Source organism: Rhodnius prolixus, unplaced genomic scaffold (assembly GCF_049639745.1).
Source record: "Rhodnius prolixus isolate KJV_2025 unplaced genomic scaffold, Rpr scaffold_2, whole genome shotgun sequence".
Classification (NCBI taxonomy): Eukaryota; Metazoa; Arthropoda; class Insecta; order Hemiptera; family Reduviidae; genus Rhodnius; species Rhodnius prolixus.
Genome location: NW_027411592.1, coordinates 23,106,302 through 23,118,835, shown reverse-complemented (window position 1 = coordinate 23,118,835; position 12,534 = coordinate 23,106,302). Strand labels below are relative to the sequence as shown.

The window sequence follows — 12,534 nt, the reverse complement described above, 5'->3', positions numbered from 1 at the left end:
CTACGGAAAGTGTAGATGCTCTGTTTTTCGAGGATCTAGATTTAGCCTAGAGGAACTTTGCCCGCCAAAATAAAAAATACTTTGTATGAAATGGTCTTAACGGAATTTAAAAACGGAGAATTCTCGAAACCAAATTTGTTTAGCTCTTTAACTTCTGTTGGTGGAGAAGATTGGAACGTCGCGAAAGTTCTTCCTATACAGGGTGTATGCGGAGGAGTTGTCGAAACTTCGGGAGGTGATTAAACAGCTCAAATGCAACAAAAAATATTCTCTTCACTTTGGCCCAATTATCAACAGTGTCTAAGATATTTGCATTTTTATCTTTTCCGTCGATATTCGCGTTTTCACCATAAAAACGGCCATAACTTTTCTATCCTTTATCCTACAACAAATCTGCTTATTCCAAACGAAAGAGCATTAAATTTCCTATAAATCTGCTTAACCCAGAGCCTCAAAACGTTTCTCTTAACAATGAAATTATTACTTTAATGTCTAAAAAATTCTTTGTCGATGATTTTTGTTAAAATTTTCAACTGTATTTTTTCAATGATTAATGAATCAAGGAGTCACATAATTTCAGAAAAAGTTGCGCATTTATTGAGCTTCAAGACCATATGGATTTTTGGGTTTTTAATGAAACCCTACCCCGAACAGAGGGGTGTAAATGCAGAAAACTGGGGTTTTACGTTTTGAGGCTCGGTATTGAGCAAATTTATAGGAAATTTAATGCTCTTTCGTTTGGAATAAGCAGATTTGTTGTAGGATAAAGGACAAAAAAGTTACGGCCGTTTTTATGGTGGAAAACGCGAATATCGACGGAAAAGTTAAAAATGCAAATATCTTGGACACTATTGAGAATCGGGCCAAAGTGAAGAGAATATTTTTTGTTGCATTTGAGCTGCTAAATCACCTCCCGAAGTTTCGACCACTCCTCCGCATACACCCTATATATTTTTTTTTAAAAAGTTAACAAAACGGCATGAGACATCTAGCGCAATATTAGAATCCAATTATCACAGTTACTAGGTGGCCTGAGCAAATCTCTAAGTGTCTAATTTCCAAGGAGCAGTATAGGTTTTGCCAAGGTCATTCTTGCTCAGGCAGCGCCTTCCTATTAAAACTGCTGATAAGAAAAGATAAGAAAATTTGATTTGGAAATATAAGTTCTCTTTGTCGACTAAGAAAAAGCAATAGAGTTGATCGAGTGATAGGGATTCTGCTTCATCTTATTGAGGTCATCAGAGCATTATACTAAGGCACTTCTTCACGCTTGGTAATTACAAGGATAAAATGGAATCTGTGAAAGGGAATAGAGGTCTTCGACAAGGATGTCCACTATCACCCGCTTTATTTAATTATATATTAATGTCCTTATCTGAGAATCGAGTCAGGTCTAAGCAAAGACATATGAGCAAATGACATCCTTTTGACAGCTAATGGAGTCGAGTTGCAGCAATTGTCCACAATCTGGAGATCTTTTGTACAAATTCCAAATCTCTAGTGGAAAAAGCAAAGTAATGGCTTCTAATGAGATATTCCCATTTAAGTCTAAAACAGTAGTTAATGGGGACAACACAAAAAAAGTGTAGTTCTTCAATTACTTGAAATGTCAAATTCCTCTTGTTAAAGATCATCGAACAACTTAATGTCCAAGTAGTAAGTAGTCAATGGTCGAGACAATCAGGCGAATTCTAAGACGAAGCACTAAGAGAAAATCCTAGTTGAGGTTTTTATAAGGACATGGCACTCCCAGTTCTGTTGGCACGCCAACTGCGACCACTCGCCCCAATTTGGAGACCGCTTTCTTCGATCGCACAGGGACCACAGGACTCACAGTTAGACCACAAATATAAGGAGCTCGGTGTGAGATACCTGACCGAAGAATCGATCGCCTGGCAATGGTGCAGCATAAGGAAAGGATGTCAAACCTCCGTAAATTTTGTTTACTATACTAAGTCAAATCCGCTAGACCTAAACCTTGATGTTGAATGATGATTTTTGATGAAAATGCGTTCATACCTCATGAGTGTGCTGGAATAGTGGCAATAAAAAAAAAAATTAATTTGAGTTTGCTGCAATAAGTTTAAAAATTCGAATTAATTTGTAAAAAGGATGCACAAATCAACTAACAACCTGCTTCATCTTTCAATAGATAAAATTAAAGATAGCATGATATGCTGGGGTTTAAAATTGTTCACTTTCTTACTTATTTCTCTTCTTTTAAGATATTAGCGAGAGAATAAAGATTAATTTGCTTTACTTGTGAAGGATACTGTCTGCTCTGAGGTTCTTACCAGTTGTTCATAATTCTTGGATTTTTGCAAAATTTTATGGCCAGCCATATTTCTAGTCAAAAAATACGTATATATTCATTATTTGGTAATTTTTAAAGGTTGGGATGTTCTGTCTCAAATAAATGCTAATGAGAGTAAGTTCGCAGATATATATCTTTTAAATATTGCATAATTTTGTCAGAAATAATCTCTCTTAAACGTTGGCAATTATTGTATTCCTAAGGTATTGTTGATTCTACCAAAAGATTAAATAATAATAAAAACAATCACAACAATACTAGTCATAATCTTGATTTAGAGAGATTTGAAATTCACGCTACAAGCAGTTTTTCGCATGAGGTATTTAGTTTTCTAAGAAAATATTCAATGATTGAATTACTGTACACATACGTGTAGTGTAGTTTGCCAGTTAGAGGAGAGAGAAAAGGCTGGATGAATTGTCAAGGGAGCGCTATATCATAATCTCTGTCCCCTAAAGACGTAAAAGAAATCCGGCGGTTCTTTAGAGTGTAACATTTGGGCATAGAGGTTAACATCTTGAAGTGATTGACAATGAAGTGTGTTAATGAGTTAGTGTTTGCCCATGGATTTGGTAAATCCAAACTATTGCACACGACCCAACTACAACTCTGCTGGCCGCATCTGTGTATTTAGGGTACAGTGTCGTTCGTTTCACTGATGACAACTACTGCCACCAATATTAAGATCTCTGAAAAAAATAACTATTCCATTTAAGTAGCTTTGATAATTCAAGTGTACTTCTTGACTTAGCTTGAAATTTTGTTTTCTCATAATTATGAGTGTAGTTTTATAAAAATATAAAACGCCAGAGAGGAACCCCAAATGAAAATAGCAATATCATATAAAATCAAGAATATTGTATAAACTTGATAGATTAGTTAATAACAAATATTACCAGAGAATCTGACGAGAAGGTTACGGATTAAAATCTCCTAATCGAGAGCTCCACTTTACTCATCCACACTCTGTTTTTCTTCATATTTCACTTACAAAGACTTCAAGATTATCTCTAAAGTTTGTATAGTATCACGAAGAATTTTTACTTAGATTTTCATAAACTGCCATAGCTTTAATTGCATTAATGAAGTTAATAATTAGTGAAAATTTAAGTTTGATGTAATAGTACATCAGTGAACGCTTCAGAAATAGTAAGTAGCGTGAATTTCACACACATTTCTTTATTTGCTAAGTTCACGTTTATTTATTTATCTTGGTGAATATTTTAAAAACCGGAAATCGATTTTAAAAAGAAAGTTTTTTATTCGTCTTTCTAGTTTATGTTCTCTCTCAAATAAACAACTTTTATCTAAAGTATATATATAATAATTTCTATCTAAGCATATTCTTGGATATCACTGAATTAGTTGATGCAGTTATTTGTTAAACTTTCTTTAGCCACTGCCTCCTGGTAGGAAATACTGAGTAGGAGAAGAAATGTAAGTTGCCTAAGCCAAATTGATTATTAATTTAACAAAGTTTAAAATTAAAATATTACTTAGTTATTAACTCAAAAACGATAAATTTTTTTTTTAAGGTTTTAATAAATTTTTAAATTTAGATTTAGCGAAACAATGATGAATTTAAAAAAATATGCCCAGTGAAAATTAGATATTTAACCGAAAAATACAAATTTTTTATCTATTTACTTTTTTCCCCACAGTGGGAAGAATATTGTAACAATAAAAATATTAAACAAAACTGCTTTTTCAGCGATAAATAGGCAAAATAGTCATCAAATAAAATACCTACGTATAGAGAAAATTAGAATTACGTAAAAACTGTACAAAATTTTAAAATTTTTAAAAAGTAACATCTTTAGTAATTAATTACAAAGTAAAAAGACCAGACTCTTGTCCGAATGATAATGAGTAAGTCAGTCACTTTCTTAACATTTATCATTTAGTGAAAACAATTCTTATAACATGGTTTTGTCTCTGAATTGAATATCTCCATTAAGTTAATAATTTACTGGATTTTTAGAGGCAAATTTTAAAAAAATCATGATTTTGATAAAGTAAAAATTAAAATAATTCTAGAGTGAGAGGCTTTTTTTTTCTGTGTGTGTTTACCTATTTAGTGACTTTCATTTTAAGTTTATTATCATAATTAAACATAAACTTGAATATTTATGTTTGCTGAACTGAATTTATTATATTTTGGTTTTTAGTTTAAAAGTTAGTTTAAGACGAAATGAAAATAAAATGTTTTTAAAAACACTGAATTGTAAGAAAACAAAATGTAGCATAAATTTAAAAAAATTATAACAATAACTTACATATATCCAGCTGGGGCATGATAAATATTTCCGCAAAAATGTAGGATGAAGAATCTTGATATGTACTGAACCGTACGGCACGCCCGATTTGACTGTCAAGTGTTCGCCGACTAGTCTTGCCATCATCTCCTTAAACCCCTCTCCCAGCGGTGTAACGTATACTCCGACCCAGGCTTTCACCTCGCAACTCTTCTATGTATTCTTTACGCCATCTAAAAGCAGAAGTTCCAGTGAATGTCTTATTTTAAAAATTTAGTATTTATTGGAAATGTGGGGTTTGAAGAACACTGTTCTTAAGGTTCTAATTTATAGATTTCTCTTCCGTACTTGATTATATGTATAATTTAATTCTAACTATCTGCAGTTTTTTAGAATTGTATATATATATATATATATATATATATATATATATATATATATATATATATATCGAAATGACACCTTCAAACTGTGAGGCAAAACAAAATCGCAATGGCAGCGTGCATCTTTTATTAGAAATATCTTATTTATGTTCAAACAAGCCAGAAAAGATGTTTTCATCTAAAAGAGTTTTCAATGAATTAAACAACTTGATAACTAACACTGTTGAGTGAACACGTTTTCTTGTAAAACAAACGTAATTTCTCATACGAAGATAAAAGGAATCCTGGAAAATGATTTACCGTTAGAAAGCCCATTAGACAAAGGAAACTTTTAAAAAAAGTGCCAGCACCTAGGTCGGATAATGATCACATAAGGGCCTAATGAGTTTTCTTAAAAATTTCTATTACTTTTATTTTCCCAGTTTCCGGAGGAAGATTGAGGCTGTTTGGAAAATAACTTATGCTTCAAAATGGTGTCAATTTTTAGGAAATTTATCTGTCTTTCTAACCGTGTCATCAGAATCGAATTCGGACTAAAACTTTCTGAGTAATAACATTTTTATTGCAGAAAAAAAGTAATGTTTTTAGAAAAAAAATTAAAGTGACGTCACTCAAGAACAGTGGAAAATATGATGCTGGGCAATACGTCATTGAACTCCACTTCAGATGTACTACACACAGTAGGCTTATGGACAATACTTACTGGTTCACCCTGTATGTATTCATAATCCAATTCATTGGCCACCAAAGGACATGACACTAACCTTTTTGGACAGTATGAGATTACCAGAATCCGACTTTTCCGTTTTATTACTTTTCTCGAAAACGTGTCCAACTATTTTTTTCAACTATTGACACACGTACATCTGTAACGTTTATTTGAAATATTTTCCGTGGAAAATACTTGTCAAGACATTTCCGGTGGGAAAGTGAGATAAGTTTCCTTTGATAGTGTCATTTAAATACAATGAGCACTCTCAATACCTATTTAATATTAATTAAATGTGTAAATAAATTCCACATTAAAAAAAAAAATTGACAGAAGTTCTACTTTAATAACAAATATTCTCAATATTGTTTGCCATGTTATTCAGTGGCCACCTCGTTCACCGGATTTGACACCTATGGACTATTTCCTTTGGGGATACCTGAAAAACAAGGTGATTAACTTTTTTCTTTCTTTCCTTATTTCTGCTTATCTAAAAGCATTTCTAAATCTAGGTGTATCGGAATCAAGCCGGGATTGCATCTGTAGATGAACTAAAGCAGAGAATAATATTGTAGATGCCTGTAACTCGGTTAAAGCCGAATATATTTCTTTGGCAGTAAGGGACAATTGACGGGAAAGAGCATGTCTAATGGTGGAGACCATTTCGAGCATGATCTGTAATATTAATGAGGAGTAAAATTTATAATAAAATAGTACTTTTCTTCTTATTCAATCAAAAAACCGTTATAATATTATCATTTTGAAATTTCTTACAAGAATCATGTTTTCATTCATAACTTGTAAAATATCGCTCACAGAAAAAAACCGTTCAAGTAAATTTTTCTTAAACAAAAATATAGGAATCTATTTCTTAAATAAAAATCACACCTCCCCATTTGAAAAAATGAACTTGGTGCCTGTATCTCTCTTCTGGAAGCACCGAAAAAAATTTACAAATTAAATTTGGATTTCTAACAAAAAACAGTTTTTAGTTTTTTTTCCAGCTATCTTAGTGTCCAAGAAAAAGTCGTTATCCATAGAGCTTGGGAGTCCCCAAGCTAAGAAATCGATTGCAGGAACATATGAATATGCTGATGAGAGTAAAATCATATATGATGACGGAAACAATGTAAATTTAAGTTAAATTTATGCAGAATGGTTAAAACCAAAAGGCTGGAGTGGAGAGAGAAGTTATAAAATAAATGCCATTAATAAAAAATGTAATCCTTAATTCTAAAATTGTTCAATAATAAGTAATTGTGAATTGTCGTTCTTGTTTGTATGTTTTGACGAATGTGTTAATTTAAAAAATTAGAAGCAGACAACGTTATTACATTGTAAGTATTTAAATATTCTTATTTTTCATTTGAATGGAAAAGGGAAGCCACAGTAATCAGCTAAATTCTGTCTTCACGAACTAATGATTTAACTTGATTTTAGAGTAGTTTTTTCATTGTGTTCCGTTGTAATGTGTGGTACGCTGTAAGATCGAGTCAATGCGTATAAGTAGGTACAAAATTTGGCTGAATATTAATACTATCATTGTATTGTCTTTTCTTTTTTTTTATTATATGCACTTTTTTAAATTGCTGCACAAAATGTGTTTATTTTGGAAAAAAAACTGCACACACCTAAAAAAGTGCGCACACAGGTCACAAAAAATTAGAGGGAACACTGCTTGGGACACCCTGAACACTACCAAGTAATGAGAGCGTTCACACTAGAATTTTTAAGTTACAAGTACTTTTTCTCTTTTGATGGTCCTGGATTTATCAGTTCTAAGTTTTTTTCTATCTTCCAGGAGTTAGATGACGGAGTTAATCACATTTTAATGGAGTCAAACGCTCTGAAGGTTTTTTAGCTTGGCAATTCGCCACCAGGGGAGAATATAATATTCTGATATTGCATTGTTTTTCGAGTTCTATTAGCTGCTTGTTATAAATATTAGGAGTGCAATCAGCAGGATCTCACTTAATAAAGACTAAACCTTTCAATGAGAAGGGACTTAACAATATATAGAAAAACAGAGAATGTTTATCTGGTGGTGGCTTCAGTGGAAAAAATTGTAATTGATTGTGTGTCCATTTGTTTTGCATTACAACTAAAGAATTTTATTATATTTTGTAATAAATATTGAAGAGTTCTTACCTGTAGAAATAAATCACCCGCTTAGGTAGCAGAGTAAATTCTTTGTGCTATCTGCTGGGACCTGTCACATTTCTTGGCATAAAACACTCCACGAACTAATCTCTTTTAGCATGCCTGAATTTATTTCCAAGTGAACGATACTGATAAATTTTAGGCATATGTTAAATTAGAAAAGTTTTTGCTTCAATTGGTCAATGATTAATTAATAGAAAGCTTGCTTCAAGTCAATAAAAGCTTATATTTTATAATATATTTAATTTTGTAATAAATATACTTTACTGATACGTAAAACTTTACATAATAAAATTGCAAAGAAACTTGGAATTTATATTTTTAAAAAAGCGCTAGAAACCATAACTTTACCGATAAAGTGGCACTTACGCTTAACCGCATTTCTTATATTAGCAATTACTTACGAGTTTAATTTCTATTCATGTTATACAAGTTGTAAGCGCGTGAAGCTTACACCCAGATGCGGAGAGAGGAAGGCAAGCGTAAACGCAATTTAAAAATCGATACGTGACCGAGGTTGACACAGCGACAAAGTAACACAAATAAGATAAATGAAATACTTAGAAGAAATATAGAAAAGAGAAGGGTAAGAATGCACTTACCTTTGAGGTAATGGAAATGAAGGTACTCAGTCTCAGCTAGATGGTGAAGATGATGCGGTTGAGGGGATGGCAAAGAAAGAAAACGGAAGAAAGGTGTGTGCTTGTTTGAATGTGTGTGCGTGTGTTTCCAGCACAGAGTTGCGTAGTGAGAATGTAAGGGCCAATTAGGCGGAAACAGACCGGAAGTGGTCCGTAGAAGGTTTCTAGGAAGCGAGGATGGCTAGCGGTACAAGATAAGGCGAAGCAGGTATTGAGCCCAGAAGTGGCCAGTGATGATTTGTTGAAGCGGAAGTGCGGTAACAGTACTTGAAGCGAGCAGCTAGAGCGTGCGGGCAGAGCAGTGCTGTTGAGCGGTGGAATATGCAGAGCAGCGGAAGCGCACTAGATGCGTTGTGAAGCAGATACAGAGGCTCATACAAACTGGCTCGATCAGTATCAAAGACGTACTGACCAACAGCAGAAGGAAAAAGGACCCCACAGTTTGAGAGAATAGGGAAGGGGAAGGTCGAAACCGTGGGAACTGAGAAATAAATATACAAGTTGAACGAAAAAGGAACTAGTTGGCGGCAACAACAACGGAAAGAAGTAACGCGAGATAACGCATATTGCGAGAAAAGGCACTGTGCGAAAGGGACGGAAAACACAAAGGAGAGAGAGAGGGAAAGCGTCAAGAAAGGGCGGCACACGCCTTAACACAAGTTATAAGGCCTTACATTTGTGGCATTTTACTTTAGAGGGAAGTCTAATTACTCGTACATTCACTTCTTCTCTAGAACTGTATAGAGAGAAACTTTTACGAAAAAAAGTTGTAGATCTGCATATATGCAATTAGCGTAAGGAATTTGAAGAAATTCTTCGGAGACGTTTTCGCAAAACTCAAAATCTCCAGTAAAGTGGTTCTTTCAATGGGAAAATTTGTCTAAAACCTTATTTTAACGTCCCCACATGGCATTAAATATCACATTTGAACTTGCCTCGATTTTTCCATTTTGGGTTAAGCTGGACATGCATGTACACACTAACACATACACACTACATACAAACAGATATAAAAGAAACACGGGCTCAAGATATTTCAGTGAAAACCTGTGACATCGATAACCTGCATGATCTCTCAACAGAATTGGAGAAGTAAATGTCGTTTAACTATATGTTATAAGTGTTTAAAACGTGATTATATATAAAAGTGCAACTACGTACTCAGCACCTACGATGACACCAATTGATCAGGTTGCGTCCAATGGACGAAAGTTAAAGGCGCGGCTAGAATCGCTAAGTGCGGGCAATTTAAATTTTGAAAAGTATAGCAATGTTTTGAAGTACGGCAATAACTGTTTTAAAAGGTAGCAGCACAATACAGGCATGCTACTAGCGAGATCTATTGATCTTTTAGCAAACTAAACAGCAAGGTGTGTGTAGAATTATTTTTATGAAGGTATTATCCCTTACCTAATTAGTTGAAAAAAAGTTTTTTTCAGTGTACGTAGTAAGTTGAAGTTGAGAAAATTGACATTGTGCGATTTGTTATTTATTTTAAACCATTGATCATTTATAATTTATCGCAAATAGTGGTTAAAGAAGACATAATCAAACGGATCTAACCGTCAGAATATGAAAGATAAAATATTTTCGTTCGTTTTATTATAAATGATTCAACTTTTTATCATTTATTGAGTGAGATTAATGAAGATGTACGCTATTTAGATGTAACAATGTACTTACATGCAGTACTTGCCGACACTAGTTATTTTATACTATGATTTTAATAAGTAAACGTGGGCATTAAAACTGGTAGTTCAACTATTAAATCTATTAAATACAGTTCATTTTACTTTGAAAAATCTTGTACGAACACGCACACGTCTTTCAATTGCCACAATTTATCTAATGCAATTTTTTGAAACTTAAGCTTTAAAAAAACATTCTAATTATGCTTTATTCTAATCTAACATTTTATAATTTTACTTACATCTTTATTCTTATATATTATTCAGGTTGTGAGAGTTTTAATAAGAAACTGAATCCCTCCATAAAAAGGATTTTCCGGGAATAATTTCTTCTGGGAATTTTTCTGTTTCAAATAGTAGTTGAAGATCATCATCAAGGAGACTGAGGATTCGAATCCAGCAGCTGGCCCTTAGATTTTCTTTTCTTGGGAGCTTCTTACAGTTCACTGCCCGGTGATAGACTGTGTTATATCTAACAAAAGAACTCTGTCCGGGGCCGGCAATGGACTGTAAAATTCTCCGGGCACCAATGATCTCAGACGAGCCTTAAATTAAAAAAAAAAAAAATTGATCATTATATTATGTGGACACATAAAGTTGTGGAAAAAAAATCGTAATCGTCGGATCCGTTTGCGATGAATTCTTAAAAATCGCTCCAGTGAATGCCAATAGGCAGATTTTGACCAAACATTATTGCCGCCACGCCTAATGAGACCTAAACCAAACATCTCATTTGAACTTTCGGCGATTTTTTGCCTGAATTTTGCACAATATTCACTTGCTAACACTTAACTAGAAATTATGCATTAAACGCTTGTGAAATCATGAGATTATGAAATCTTAACGCAGAATTATTAAAAAATAATGTATTAAAACTTATAATTTGAGGAGTAATTATTGAACTAGTGGCCGGCCAGTTAAATGTAGGCTATTTAAAATTTGAAAACCATGTATAGCAATGTTTCTAAGGACGGCAATATTTGTAAAAGGTAGCAGCGAAATGCAGCATGCTACTTGCTCTGAGGCGGGACTGTTTAATTTCACACCAGCAGAGACTAATAGGATAAACTTATGAAGCATGATAGTCCTAAGTAACGTACTTCTCTAGCTCTAAAGCTTTGGAAGCCGCGGATGGAAGAGTAGGAACAGAGATTCCCTCGAAACAGACGCCAGGGCTTCGCTTCTGGACCGAGCAAATGTTCTTGCCACAGTGATATCTTACCGACCTCCTTAAATTCATCCCCAAAATTAGAAAACAGGCATCTCAGATAAGAAACCTATCCCCACAAAATGCTTGTTCCTGGTAGCTCTTCGTTACACTTCGAAGTCTCGGAATCGTGAGCTTGTAGACAGTAGCAGCTCACAACGCCTGAACTTGATTGTAGGCTGGTAAGAAATAGGGTTACAGATTGCGCGAAGAAGGCTGGCAGATATTGGTATGAAATGTGGATATTAATCCACAGATTAATTAGATAAAGAGTTGTGTAGCCAATTTAATAATTTTGGTGGATATTCTGGCTGCTTCTTTACTTGAGGTAGACAAATAATTATGATAATGCGATAGTCGAAAAAGCGAATAATCGAATCGGAAACCTGAGGAGAATCGGGTCTTCTACAATCAGGATACCATGGCCTCAATGGCATTGAACTAGCAGATGAATTGAAGACTCAACTCCTATCCACTATTAAATGCCACTTCCCTCGTATTCTAATCTACGCTATTCATGGATCCTATTTCCATGAGCCTATTTCTTCTTCTGACTCCTGTAAATTCTTTCTATTTCTTATGTACTATTCCTTATGCAGCATTTAGCTACCTGTAAAGATGACCTAACACCTTAACTGAATTTTTTTTCCAATTTTTGTCAGCTATTTGAATATCAATATTCACTCTATTCTTTATACATATCTACTTGATACTTTCCTAAACTACTTCATCTCTGCAGTAAACATCGCCTTTTATGAATGTATTCCAGATGAAGAATAAAAAGATTAAGAAACGAAGTGAGATTGAAGAAAATTGAGTAATAGAACATGTGCTTAAACATGTCATTTAAATATGTATTACAAAAAAATTTAATTTGCTACAAATCAAACAATATTCTAATATATATGTATCAAATAAATTTACTTATGTGGGAAGGGAGTAAAAAACTTGTGCTCTATGTCTATCTAAAATTGGAATTGTGTTGGCGACACTGAATTTAGTTTTTGCGGGAAATTAGAGTGTGAAGAGTATTAGTGTTTATGCTTATGCTTTTGCATATACATTCGTTGTATTAGAATATTAATGCATTTGAAATACGAAACAGCTGATCAAAAACCAAAAGTTTTTAGTGAAATTATATCTTCAAACAACTGCCACACAATTGATAACGGAAAGC

At 33.6% G+C, this 12,534-nt stretch overlaps 1 protein-coding gene across 1 annotated transcript in view; it reads right to left on the bottom strand.

Moving 5' to 3' along the window:
- The window catches only part of LOC141450475 (fatty acyl-CoA reductase wat-like), a 63,186-nt gene extending 58,437 nt beyond the window's left edge, over positions 1-4,749 (bottom strand). Inside the window, exon 1 of the mRNA XM_074120960.1 lies at positions 4,591-4,749. Within this exon, the coding sequence (XP_073977061.1) occupies positions 4,591-4,609 (19 nt within the window). The 5' untranslated portion in view covers positions 4,610-4,749. The remainder of the gene's footprint in view (positions 1-4,590) is intronic.
- Between the last annotated feature and the right edge of the window lie 7,785 nt (positions 4,750-12,534).